The sequence below is a fragment of the Gopherus evgoodei genome, chromosome 23, assembly GCF_007399415.2.
Source record: "Gopherus evgoodei ecotype Sinaloan lineage chromosome 23, rGopEvg1_v1.p, whole genome shotgun sequence".
Classification (NCBI taxonomy): Eukaryota; Metazoa; Chordata; order Testudines; family Testudinidae; genus Gopherus; species Gopherus evgoodei.
Window position 1 is genome coordinate 4,547,747 of NC_044344.1, and position 13,586 is coordinate 4,561,332.

The 13,586-nt window shown below is 53.9% G+C and overlaps 1 protein-coding gene across 16 annotated transcripts in view; it reads left to right on the forward strand.

Annotated features, from left to right (window-relative positions):
- Positions 1–13,586, forward strand: part of SRCIN1 (SRC kinase signaling inhibitor 1) — a 181,919-nt gene that overhangs the window by 7,208 nt on the left and 161,125 nt on the right. The window contains exon 1 of one of the 16 annotated variants that reach the window (XM_030541445.1): positions 3,209–3,434. The exons of 14 other annotated variants lie outside the window; for them this stretch is intronic. In XM_030541445.1, coding sequence (XP_030397305.1) covers positions 3,413–3,434 — 22 coding nt within the window. In that variant the 5' untranslated portion in view covers positions 3,209–3,412. Of the gene's footprint in view, positions 1–3,208; positions 3,435–3,542; positions 3,619–13,586 lie in introns of those variants that run through there. One more of the 16 variants, XM_030541443.1, reaches the window with a different exon arrangement.

Here is a 13,586-nt window from a genome sequence, read left to right on the forward strand (position 1 = left end):
ATTTGTCTGTAACTTGACCCACTATATATCTTAGCAAAGTTCTAACAGAGTTGGAAGTCTGTGTTTGGGACTGGGGAGGGACTGTGTCGGGACTGAGAGGCATCAGGTCAGCTGTGTGGGGGAGTTATTACAGCACCCGTTAGACTTATCCCCGACTCTCATCAGCATTTCCAGCTGCTTGATTTTACGGATGCCCCGACCATGCCAAAATGCCTCTAAACCAGGGGTAGGCAACCTATGACATGCATGCCAAAGGTGGCACGTGAGCTGATTTTCCATGGCACTTATGCTGCCTGGGTCCTGGCCACCAGTCGGGGGGTGGGGAGGCTCTGCATTTTAATTTAATTTTAAATGAAGCTTCTTAAACATTTAAAAAACCTTATTTACTTTACGTACAACAATAGTTTAGTTCTATATTATAGACTTATAGAAAGAGACTTTCTAAAAATGTTAAAATGTATTACTGGCTCGTGAAACCTTAAATTAGAGTGAATAAATGAAGACTCGGCCCACCACTTCTGAAAGGTTGCCAACTCCTGCTCTAAACCCATGTAGACAGACCTGGGTTTTGAGTTGCTGATGAGGGAGTAGTTTTTGGCCAGGCTTGTAAATTTCTACCTGATTGTCTGTGAAATGCAAACTTCCCTGGGAAAGTCGGCCACAGGCTGGGCTTGCTGTGTGTTTGCCTTGTGTTCCATCAGGGTATGAGCCCCCTCAGAGTCTGCCCTTTGTAGTATGACTGCCCGAAAGGGCGCTCCCTGCCCCACAGACATTCAGAGACGCCCACTCAGACTTGTCCCCTAGCACAGCCAGCTAACACCAGACCATGGCTGCCTCCTGCACACTTGGCATGGAGGCTGGCAAATGGCATTTCAAGCCTCTTGGAGAATCCTGGCGTGGGGATTCAGTAGCCAACCGTGTGAACTTCTCGGTCAGGATCATGCAACGTTAGCAAGAAAGGGTTTTTCAGTCGGAAGCTTTGCTCGGAGCTCAGTATATGCCACCCTGGCCCCTTTCATCCCAGGCAGCCTCTGTGGGATTTGGGGAATCTCAGACCTTCCCAAGTTTTCTTTTTTGGGGGGGTTGTTGGGAGGGGTCAGAACTTGCTATTAAATGATAGATTTTTAAGGCCTGAAGGGACCATAAATTCATCTAGTCAGAGCTCCTGTACAGCGCAGGCCAGGGAATCTCAGCCACTTACGCCAGGATTGAGCCCGTTCATGTATATTCCAAATCTGTGGGTTGCTCTTCAGTTTCAGCAGCAACTCGGGTCTGTCTTTCCTTCCCCTTTCCCATTCTCTCTCCCCATCTGTTTTTCCACCTCTTCCTTTTTTCACTTCCCAACCCCCACCTGCAAACACCCCCCTGCCCTGTGGTGCTGAAACTCTGCATCCCTTGCTGCCTTGTAAGAGCCCCTCTCATGGGCACGGGAAGCAATTTCAGGTTAATGAAGCTGGCATGGGAGTGAAGGAGAGAGCCTTCCAGCCATAGCAGAGTAGGAAATGCGGGCCCATAGCTATAGGGCCATTGTCCCATTAAGATAACAGGTGCCCATGTCTGAGCTCTCTATGCTTCCTCCTGGGGACAGCTTCCCCCCTCCTCCCCGACAGCCAAGGCCCACAGCACTCTGCAATGGGGCATTTCTCTGTCAGGACTCACACATCAGCTCAATCAAGATGCACTTCAGTGGAGCTGAAAAAGGCTTCAGCCCCTCAGAGGTTCTCCTAATGGAGCCAGAGATTTCACTTTCTCTGTGCCCGCTGGGCACTCGCTCTCCTGACTGAGCAGCTAATACATCCCCATCGCGGGAAGAGTCCTCCAGCCGGAGGAGTGCAGGGGTTCCTCTCAGGCATGCACGGGAGCTGGTCCATAGCTGGGAGCTCGTCCGCAGCACTGGCTGGCATGGGGAAAGCTGCTGTCATTTAAGCAGGTAAGGATGTGGGTACTCAGACAGCTTTCCCCCTCCTCGCTCTCCTTTGTGGGAGCCCCTGGTTCCTGCAATCCCAGTGGCATCCGTCCAGCAGCATTGGCTGTTGGGATGCTCACAGCTCAGCATGGGTCACTATGGAGGATGGTGGCATGGGTTGTTAATCTCTGCTACCCCAGCCCTGCCCTGGCATGGAGGCCTGTCTAGCAGGGTCACAGGCGTGATTATGTAATGTTCTTGTGCTCTCAGAGGTGGGCTTTCATTGATTTTTGGAGAGGCAATGTGACCTAGTGGATAGGGCTCTGGAATGGGAATCAGCAGAGCTGGGTTCTCTGCTGGCTCTGGGACAAGTCACTTCATTGGGTTTTCCCACCCCCGTCCCACGCTTTATCTGTCTCTAGTGCGTAATTTGTAAGGAAAGTGGTGCTAGAACTCAAGCATTTTTTATTTTTTACGTGCATAATGGATGCGGCAAGCCTAGAGGTGCCAGAGCTCAGCCCTGGCCCAAATTAAGCACCGTCTGTCTCATCTCTTTCAATCGTAATCTCTTTAGGGCCAGGGGTGTGTCTTGCTAGGCACAACACCTGCCACCACGCTGCCTCAATTTCATCTGGGGGTTCTAGGTGTGACTGTAATGCTCTGAATAATTAGTATATATATCAATTCCCATCTCCCTCCCCTCGGGGGGGGCATTCATGGTGGCTTAGGTAGGCAGTGTGCAATGGCCAGATGATGGACAGGCCATCTCTGAGACATAACTGACAGCTGTCAATACTATCTGGGGAAGCGATCAACAAAAGGAACTTTAGCTGATGTGGTTTCTACTCCTATCCTTTGCTGAGATTGTTCCTGATCGACCTTTCAAGCTAAATCGGTAACTGTCTCCTATGACAGGCTGGTGAGAGATTCTGACCATATAACCCCCTTTCCCCCATGAAGAACACATGAGATTTCCTTGCACCCCGCAGGTATGCGATGTAAATGTGAAGGCCGTGTCAGGAGCCCATGTCTGTAGGGGAGATCCTATGCTGGCTAAGAAGAAAGTGGCCCATTATTAACAGTTTGCAACTCGTGCCATGTGGGAGAGCCGGGCGGTGGGATATTTATCATTGTCTCAGACATGGCCTTGCCTCCTGGCTCCTGCTGCCTCTGCCGGAACCAGCGGTAATTACACACTGTCCTCATTATCATAATATCCTCCTGGCATTTAGACTAGACACCTATCTCGGAATAAAATGTAGGGGCCTTTAAGCGAGAGGGACAGATCTCCCAGCACATTAATCTATCATGAGCTAATGTGCTTCTCCCGTTCGATCCTTTGTACATCGCTGAGCCGAGCGCGCACTCACGCACGCGCTCCCACGCTCCCGCGCGCCCTCTCTTGCACTCCAGCCTGCGATCTCCCATGGTTGGCTGGGCCTGAGCAACTGGGAGAAAGAAAGAAAAAGATCAGAGAGCGAGCGAGCAAGGAAAGTCCGGGCAATAATGGGAAATACACCCTCTCAAGGCATGTCACTCTCACTATGTGCACCCATTCTTAAGTAGCAGGTATTTTGTTTTATTTGTGTGTTTGGGTTTTTTTTTCCTTCCTCTCCTCCCTCCAACTGCTGGTACTGTGTGGTGATGCTGTGGGGAACTGGTGCTGCTGATGCCGGAGTGGTTGGCTTTGAAGCTGAACAGAGGAAGATCAGGTGGGGGGTGGGGGAATCTTGGTTTTAAAAGGGGGAGGGTTAAGCCCCTCCATGCAGTGACAAGGTCGGACTCTCCAGCTACCCCCTCAGCTGGGGGGAATGGCTGCAGATGTGGGGGGACTGGGCTACCAGGGGATGCTGGCTGTCAGAGGAAGGCAGCAGGGGGTGCTAATCTGGTGCTTGTGGCCACTGCTGGTTTTCAGTGTTGTGCTGTTGTCAGGGCTGCCTGGCTCCAAGGGGATAAAGTATCTATAGAACCTGCTGTCCTAGAAACCTTGCCAGAACGAGGAGTTGTTGGTTTGGTTTGGGTTTTTTTGGGGTGGAGCAGGGGGGAAGGAAGGACGTGTGCTTTTCTCTCTCTTGCCTTACAGCAACGTGGTTTAAGTGCTGTGCTGTTTGCTGGGTTCAGAATTTTCCTTTCTTTTCCTGGGCTGGTGGTGATGCTGTCTGCTTCATTAAATAACAGAGACAGATGGGGTGCAGAAGGGTGGGGGCTGGCTGATTGGCTGGTTAATACCTGGTTTCTTGGCTTTTTCCAAGGGGGTGGTGGTGATCAAAGGCAGTGTGCAGAACAGGCAATCTGGCTGCAGGTCGCCTGGGTGAGTTATTTTAAGTGTCCTTTAAGGAGGTGGAAAAATATGGCACATCACAGGTTTTGGGGAGGAGGAGGGAAACTTAAAATAACTCAAGCCGTTCGCCCCCTTTGCCACCGTGACTCGCGGTCGTTTTGCTCCTGGTGTGTGTGCAGAATAGGAAAAGGCACATTGTTTCCGGCACTGGGTTGTGTGTGAGTCTGGGTGGTGTCAAGGCAGGGATATTCTTCACAAAGGGGTGTGTGTGTGTGTGTGTGTGAGTGCGTAAACTTCACCAGCAGGTTCCCAGGATGTTGCCATACCAGCCCCAAATTGGTGCAGTTGGGCTTTCTGACTGTGTGGGTTTGGTTGGAACCCCCAGCTCTCCTCCCTAGTGCTGGGGGGGCGTGCAGCAGGAGGCATAGGGGAAGAGGAGATGGATTGCAAGCTGGAAAGAGGTGAGGGACATGCTGGTTGCTAGGGCCCCTGTTTTTTCCTTCTCTGCTTGGGCTTTAGCTCTGGTGTGTCTCTGTCGCTCTCTCTCTGGGCAGGTTCCCAGGCAGGCAGCGTTTTCTTTCTTTTGTTCCCTGCTCTTTTCCCCCTGGTTGTGATAGACGGACTGTGCTCGATCTTTGATGGAAGTTCTGTCAGCCCGGACCTCTGCCTCTGAGGCCCCGCGGCTCGCTCCGCCAGCAAGCAACCCCTCAGTGGTGGGGTGCAGGCAGGAAGGCGCTGCCCTCCTCCCCTCAGAAAACAGGCTGCCATAGTCTGAGGCGGGGCAGGGTACATGAGATTCCCTAAAAAGGGGGGTGTGAATAAGCAGCAATTGCAGACCCCCAGAGTGAGACCACTCACCGGGGCATTGTTTGGGGTCAGAGCTAGGAGAATATTCCCCCCTCCAGTTGGGATTGTTCCTCTGCCCCTAAACTGGTGCTGGCCCAGCCCAAGGCTACCCGTTCCCTGCTGCTTCCTCGACACGGCCGATGGCCCTGGCTCCTGACGTCTGTGCCGGGGAACCCGGCTGGTGCTGCCCTTTCAGGAAAGCGGCACGCTGCCGAGGTGTATTTACATCAGGCATGCAGATCATAGATGCTCTCACGTGTCCCTATCAGTCCCCTGCTCTCCCAACCCCGCTGGGACCAAGAGCACAGTGCCCTGGGAGGCTGGAGCCCAACACCCAAAGCAGACCCCCCTTGCCCGGAGGATGGCCAGTGTCACACCAACAGAGCCCAGTCAGCAGTGGGTGGGATCGAACCTGGCACTTCTGGAGCTAAATGCCCGAGTCTTTACTGCATGAGCCAAAAGCCACGTGGCTCTTAGCTAAGGCTGTAGCAGACTCATTAATCTCGAAGTGGTCTCGGTGCCACTAGAGGGGACGGAGCACCACACCCAGGAGCTGTGTGGGTTATCCCAGTGCCACGGCTGGCTGGCCCTGGGTGGCTCTCCCAGCCCAGTTGTGTTCTTTCCTCCTCCTCCTCCTCCTCCTCAAAGATTATTGTCCTAATTATTTCCCCAAAACTGTCTCTGGAGCTCCCAGCCTTCAAAGACTTTTGGAAATGTTTCCATACTTGCTTCTTGACAAGCCCTGGATTCCCCGGGGAACTAGCTTGTGGACTGCAACCTGCATGGGAGGCTAGTCTCCAGCCCCGCCCCTTCTGTTCGAGGCCCCGCCCCTTCCGTGCCCCCCATCCCAGCCCTGAACCCTCACCACCACAGTTGCCGGCCCCCGCCCCAGGCTAGTGCCCCCAGCCTATGGTACCCACCTATGGGGAGGAGAAGGGGGCTGGTGGCTATAGGAGCCAGCTAGCGGCTTTGTACAGGGAGGGTCTTATTCACTGTCCAGCCAGGAGTAAGAGACAGAGACTCCTCCCTCCTGCTCTAGGATTGGGAGGGGGTCATGTCCGTTCATTCAGTCCTGGGTGCCCCCAATGCGGCCCCACCCTGGGGCCTTTAAAAGTCTGCTTTTACCCTAGTTCGCAGAGCCACTGTCAGCAATGGGCACCCTGAGCTGGCGCAGCTGAGGCCAATTGTGTAACTGTATGGCTTTGAAAGGCAGGATGGCGGTGTGATTTAAGCACTGGACTGGGTGCCAGGAAATCAGGGTTTAATCCATGGCTCTGCTACTGATTCATTGTGTGACCTGCTAAAGTCACTTAATCTCTTTGTGCCTCACTTTCTTCATCTGTAAAATGGGGGATAATAATCCTTCCTTCTGGCCTGGTCTGTCTAGTTAGACTGTCAGCTCTTTGGAGCAGCGACTGTCTCTTGTGAGGAGCATGTGGGGCATCGATGGTGGTTGGAGGCCTCTGGAGTGACTCTGATGCAAAGAACAGCAGTAGTAATTTGCCCCATCTGAACTCGTGGTTATGTTTTCTCCATGCCAGTTCATGGGTTCATTGCCGACAGCTCCTGTCAGATTCCTAGTGTAGCAAGGGGTCCTGGAGTCAATAGCTTGAGCTGCAGCGAGAGGGGTAGTTTGGCTTTTTGTCCCTTCAGTCCTGGGTTTACCACTAGCAAAGCCCCAGCCGTCCACCCGCTCCTGGAGTGAAAGGTCTATTCCCTTTCCCAGGGTCACTTCTCTCCAGTAATGGTCTATCTTGTCCTGAGGAACAGAACCTCGGGGGATGCCACGCGGCAGCCACAGCCGCTGAGGTAGCTTATTAGCATCAGATGTTTAGAAGACCCTTTGGAGCTAGCCTTGGTACCAGGCATCTGAGTGAATCCACTGTATCAAAGAGTCCTATTGTAACCCAGCTAGCGTGGGGAAGGCAGACAGCTGCCTCTGCCTTTTGTGAGGGTAGGGAGGTCTAAAGCCCCAGCAACCCAGGATTTAATTATAGAAACCGATTCTTTGCTGTACATCGATCTGTCCTGTGCAGTCACTGTCAGAGAAAGCACAGCTGCTTCCCACCCTGCTCCAGGGAAACGACCTCCCAGCACACACGCTAGCCTCTGAACTGCCAATCACAGTCAAGGATGGGGAGAGAAGAGGGCCAACATCCTCTGTAGCTGGGATGGTGGGGTTGGGTGTGGGGTGGGGCGGGGGGAAGAGGATTCCCTTTTAGGCTCAGAGGAGGAGGCAGGTGGGAGATGGAAATAGGCGTCCCCAGAGTGCTGGATGGATAGATGAGCATCAGAGAGAGAGAGAGAGAGTGTGGTGTGTGTGTGTGTGTGTGTGTATGTGTGTGTGTAAAATGAAAGGTGGCAGTACTGGAGAGTAGAAAGTGGGGTGTGTCTGGGATGATGGGGAGCGTGGAAGGGTGTGTGCATTTGGGGCAGGGAGTGCTGCAAAGTGGCCAGGATGCATAGGTGTGTGCACTGTAGCAGACAGGGTTGTGCACAGCATAACCCTCTCCTCTGTCCCGTTCCCGTTCAGTGCTGCACTGACAGACCCATGGATAGCCTCCCTCACCCGGGCCCCAGCGAGCAGCATCCATCCAGGATAATATATCCTCCCCTCACTTGTTTTTGACAGTCTCCTCTGAGTCCCAAAAGTAGAAATTGTCTCTCTCGCACATCCTCGTGTCCCCACTGCTGCCCCCTTTGCAGCCGCTGCCTGCACACCCTTCCAGTCGCCCCCGGGTGCTCGTTGTGACCGTGAGATGGGCCTGTCCTGCGGGGCTCTTGGCTGGCAGGATCACAGGGCTCAGGTGAGTGGGCAGGCCCTAGCCACAGGCCCTTCTGCCTGGCTGTCTCTTTAAACTCTCAGGGATGGGAGGACAGCCTTGTCGGCTTGCCGTCTCTCTTCAGTAGGCTGGGCCTGTTCCCTGCTATTTCACAAAGCTGATTTCTTCCCTGATTTTTGAAGGACTCTCACCTCACTGGTCCCCATAGGGGGATGCCCTTAAATGGGACGTAGCTGAGATGTTGGACTATAATCAAAGCAGTCTGAGGAGAGCTGAGGCTTGTCCCCTTGGGGGTTTGGATCAGGGGAGGTGAAGGGGGCCTCTGCCTGCACCCTAGGATGTTGGAACTGTGGCTGGGTGGGAGCTGAGCTGCCTAGTCTCGTTGTGGGGTGGGAAATTCAGCTTGATCCTTCTTGGGTTCTTATTCCATTTAGGAGAGGCTGCGGCAACACAGCAGGGGGAAAGGAGCCAAACATGTGGGGAGGGAAATGCCCTCTGTGTGGTCTATAGACTGCTGTTTGTGCCAGCCGAGTTCCCTTATCCCTGCTGTGTGGTATGGCTTGCACTTCAGCTGGAAACCTGTTTGACAATGACTATAAAGCCATCAAATCACCCTTGGGCTGGGGGAGGTGGGAAACGCACCATTTCAAAGTGCAGGGAGCTGGAGAGTAAATGAACTTTGCAAGCCCATTGGAGAGGGCTGTAACCCCCTGCTGTCTGCAAGGTTTGCCTCTCCCTGTGACCATCTACTCCACCGCATTCAGGTTCTTGTGTTGTGCCCAGCGGCTTGATCTCTGACCATGTTAAGCAATGGGACTAGCACGTCACACGTGGGGTTGGTTCTTTCTCTTTTCTTCCCTGCTTATACAACAGCCCTTTTTGGGGAAGTGGCAGAGTGTGGACCTGGCCTCACCCCATTGAGAGTTCTGGGCATGTTGATAGCCTGGGTCAAGCCATGTTGTATGCAGGGCTGAAGAAACAAGGTTCCTGAACGGGGTTCGACTCCGGCTTTGCAAGGCGAGAGAGACCCCCACCCACAGCCACCCTTATACTGTGATCTGGTGCCCCAGGCAGATTTGCTCCTGCAGCTGGACTGCACTTTTGAATGCTTCCTCAGGGCAGGCGCTGTGTTGGCAGGGGTAGGAGGCCATCTTACAGCTCCCTGTCCTGTCCTGACGGCGTGAGCACGAGAGGGAGAGAGCACGTGTGGGAACAGGGTGAGCCTTTTTCCTGGGTTCTGTCTGGGGATGTGGGCGTGGAATTGTACCACGTTCCGAGGCTGTTGGGGTTTACGCCTGTGCTCTCCTAAGGGGGAAGCTCATGTCTCCTCTCGCAGAACTGGCCACCTCTGCTAGGGAGAGGGGAACATATGGGCTGTCTTGCATCCCAACCCACTGGGCTAGGGCTACAGTCCTCCTGCCCTTTCCATGCTGCCAGCTGGGAGAGGAATCTCAGTGAGGAAAAGCCAGTCACCTTAGAGCTCCTCTTGTTCAGCCTGAGCCGGGAGGCTCCCCCCACATAGTTCATAGAATATCAGGGTTGGAAGGGACCTCAGGAGTCATCTAGTCTAACCTGCTGCTCAAAGCAGGACCAATCCCCAGCCAGAGTTTTACCCCCGTTCCCTAAGTGGCCCCCTCAAGGATTGAACTCGCAAGCCCTGGGTTTAGCAGGCCAATGCTCAAACCACTGAGCTATCCCTCCCCCCACATGTTCTACTCACATCAGGAGCAGCAGCCGTCCCCATAACTGGTGCCTGCTGGCTCCGATTCCTCATGCCAACCTGCTAAGATGACCATATTTCCCAAAGGGAAAACAGGACGTCCCCAGCTGCTTGCCCAAGGCTGCTGGCGGCCATTAGAACTCGGCGGGCCCCAGCATGAGGCTGTCGCTGGTTGCTGCAACCCTGCCGGCCCCCACATGCTGGAATGCTGCCCTCCGCTCCCAGCCCTGCGCCCACCCCGCATGGGGCTGGCATCTCCGCTTCCCCCCGCCCGCCCCCCATGTTCCTCTGCACCTCACTTTTTTGACAAACTTGGGCATTTTTCCCATTTGTTCAAGTCAACTGATCAAAAACGGGACAAATGCCCACTTTTGTGTGCCCCCCCCCAAAAGTCGGGGCTTAAAAAGGGGACTGTGGCCCAAATGGGATGTATGGTCACCCTGTATATCCCAAGAGGATACCTTCTCCCAGCAGTGGCGAAAACCCAGGGGGCTGGAAGGGGTGTGTGTGTGGCTTGCTTTTCCCTATCAACTGTGCTTGCTACCCAGCCAAGGTCCTCATTAAAATCCTCCCCCTCGCCTACTGGCAGGGCTGGGGCTGCAGGTGCAATGATGCTCAATGAGACACTCAGCAAAGGAGCTTAAATGCTTGTTTAAAACAAATTATTCATTTGCTTCTATGGGGGTTGGGAGGGAATAATGAAATTTTGCTGTCAGCTGTTTTTATTTTATTTTTTTCCCCTCCTGCTGCACGAGTTCCACTCTCCAAACACATGCAGATGAAGGGTTTCTTAATTTCGTTTCAAACAGACGGACTGCTGCGGCGGGGGTGGGGAGGAAGAGGAGGGAGTGGAAAAAAACGATTTGTGTGTTTTTGGTGGCTTTTTTTGTGTTGTTTTTTCCATGCTGAAATGGTCTGATGACATGAGGGAGAGTGGCAAAGGAGACGATGCAAATGACTTCCACTGCATTTCCTAGCTTCAGCACAGACAATCCAGTAGCTGCTCCCTGCCACCCAACCAAGGCTGAATGTCACCGAGCAACGGAGTGTGAAAGTGGGTGGGGGGAATCCTTCCTTCACTTCTGCCATGGCTCCACTCCCATCCTGCACCCGCTATGCTCCCTCTGTCAAGGAGCATAAAATCCCGGTCAAGTCTTGTCTGGGAGACCCTTTTGGAAAACCCATGAGAGCCGTGGCCCTCTCTCTTGCTAAAGTACTTCTCTGGGCCCCCCATGGCTGTCAGGTCAGAGCCCCTCATGGTCTGTAGTGTGTTTCTGTGCTATCTCCCCCATTTTACAGATGGGGAACTGAGGCACAAAGACTCGGTTAGATCTACCTGCGTGGGCTTCAATTTAGTTAGCACTGGTAAAAGCAGTGGTGAAGAAGCAGTGGCACGACCTGCCTGGACCCATACGTGCGTTCCCAGCCCCTACTGCCACGTCTTCTCTGCTACGTTAGCTGGGTTAAAGCTAGCGTGGCTAGGCCTCGCTGAGCTGCAGCAGAGACATACGCTCAGGGACTTGCCCAAGGTGACACAGGAAGTCTGTGGCAGAGAAGGGAGCTGAATGTAGGGCCAAGTGCCAGGCTCCCATCCTGACCGCTGAGCCATCCATTTGCTCCTCAGTCAGGCCTGAGCCGAACGCCCCAGCAGGGTGCCAGGGGAGGTCACTGGGCTAGCAGAGAAACTGTAAAAGAGGCTCTGATGAATACTGTGTTTGAATCTCCCATGGCACTTTTGGGCAGGGGCATGGCCCTTAACACCCTGTTTCTGCCCTGATTCCAAGGGGAATTCGTAGGCTCCGTTACGGTTTCTTTCCTGTTCTCAAACGTCACTGTAGTGATGCTGGTAGATGTGCACCATCTAAGCTGGAGGGCGGGAGCTGCAGTGTGGTGCGGCTGATTCTTGGTCACCGAAAGTTTCTCCTTGTGGTTTTATTTTAGGGGTCCTTAGAGCACCCGGCAAGAAGAACAAAGCTCCCCCCCAAAATCCCCCAGCCTAGCTGTCATGGTGCTGCTGCCCCCTGTTGCCTCAGGAGCTCAGCGCCGCAAATATATTTATCCCTATAATGCTGTTGGGGGGTTATCCCCATTGTACAGCTCAGCAGCTGAGGCACTGAGAAACTAAGTGACTTGCACAAGGGCCCACGAACCCACGTCCCAGACTAACCAGTGGACCATCCTCCCAAGCCTAGGATATGACCCAGCCATATAATGTGGACTCCTGTCTTCTCTGGAGGGAATTGACCCCGAAGTTGTGGGGCCTATTCCTGGTGTTAGGGTCCTCCCCACCTTTGCAGAGCTGCCTCTATGCCCCCGCAGGAACCACCCGCCCTAGAGGTGTATCCAGGGCAGGAAGGGGTCATGGCAAGCCCATTCCTATACACTAGCTGTTCCCAGCTGCCGGAAAAGCCCCTGCTGCAGTCTACGGTAGGGGCTGAACTGACAGGAACTCAGATGCCTGTTGCAGCAACAGAGGGGTTTTCTGTCCCCCACCCCCCTTCGAGGGGCAGTGTGTGGCTAACATTCGTCCACCCCCTGGTGGTGTCTACACCGGGGCTTAACAGCATGAATGTTCTGCACCCCTGGGCGACGTAGCTGGGTGGAGTGAAGTTTGAGGTGTAAACCAGGCCTGAACCAGTCTAACGGGGTCTGTGGTCTGGAGGTCTTTCTCCTGCTTTCCCTGGGGTGGGAAACATCTTTATCACAACAAAATGAGACTGGGACACACCTGCCAGCAGCAGGAAGAGATGTTATAAATCTGTGCCCCCCAGAAGCAAGTGACTCCCGCAGGGTCACACTGGAGATCTTCGGCAGCCCTGGGAATTGAGCCCTCTTCCACATCCCACTCCAGTTCCCAGCTCTGCCTCTTCCTTACCCTGTGACCGTGGACTGGGGCTTTAGGGTCCCCCCCACCCCTACCCTCACCTTCCCCCAATGAGCTGGGAGAAGAGCCCATGCAAGAGGCCGCAGTGAACATAATCCAGCTCCCCTTAGCCTGGGGCACTAGCTCAGAGCTTCAGCAGTCAGCCCAGCAGCAGGTGTGGTGTGATGTCTCCCGTGTTCATAACCACACAAACGCAGCTGCTACATTTGTGCGTGAGGTACCCCTCCTGGAGAGGGCAGAGGAATGGGGCTGGGAGGTTCTTCTAGGTAGCCAGGATGGCTTTGGTAGGGATCAGGAGAAGCAGCGGGGGGGGGGGGGGGAATAGAGTAGGGGAAGCGAGTTTCCTAGCCTCCCTGTTTTAACTGGCTCCCTAGATTTATAGGCTTCCACCTTACAGCTTGTCGATTAGCTCAGGTCCAGGATCCACCTTTGAGTTTTCATGTCCCTTCCATGGGCTGTGGCATCCGTATCCTGCTCCGGATCGGACCTAGGACTTATATCCTCTAAAGCCACTGTCCCCTCTCGCTACTGCCATATCAAAGCATGGCCTCTCCATCACTAGCCCATTTAAAACCAGAGCGGGCCAAGTGCCCGAGGTAGAATCCTGGCCTGGCTGCAGGGGGGATCTCAGAAGTCATCAAAATCTCATCCCGGGTGCTCTTGCTATTGTTCTCATTTAACGACCTATTCACTGGGGGAAGGTGAGGGCAGGGGTGGGGGGGGAACCTAAAGCCCCAGTCCACTGTCACAGGGTAAGGCAGAGGCAGAGCTGGGAACTGGAGTGGGATGTGGGAGAGGGCTCAATTCCCAGGGCTGTCACAGATCTCCAGTGTGACCCTGCGGGAGTTACTTAGGGCCATATTTTCAATAGTGCCAAAGTGATTTAGGAGCATAAGTCCCCTGGGCTTCCAGTGGGATTTAGGCACCTTTGAAAATGTTACTTGTGATCTCTCTGTGAAATGGGGATAACAATACCTCCTTGGTATGTCTTCTCTTCACACTGCACGCTCCTCAGGGCAGGGTCTCTCTCGCGTGTTGTATGTACAGCGCCTAGCGTGGTGAGGACTGGATCTTAGGGTACATGCATGTAGAGTACAGTTACTGCATGCCAAGCTAACACAGGTATACACAGCTGTGTAGACGGTGCAGCACAGCATAGGCAGGCA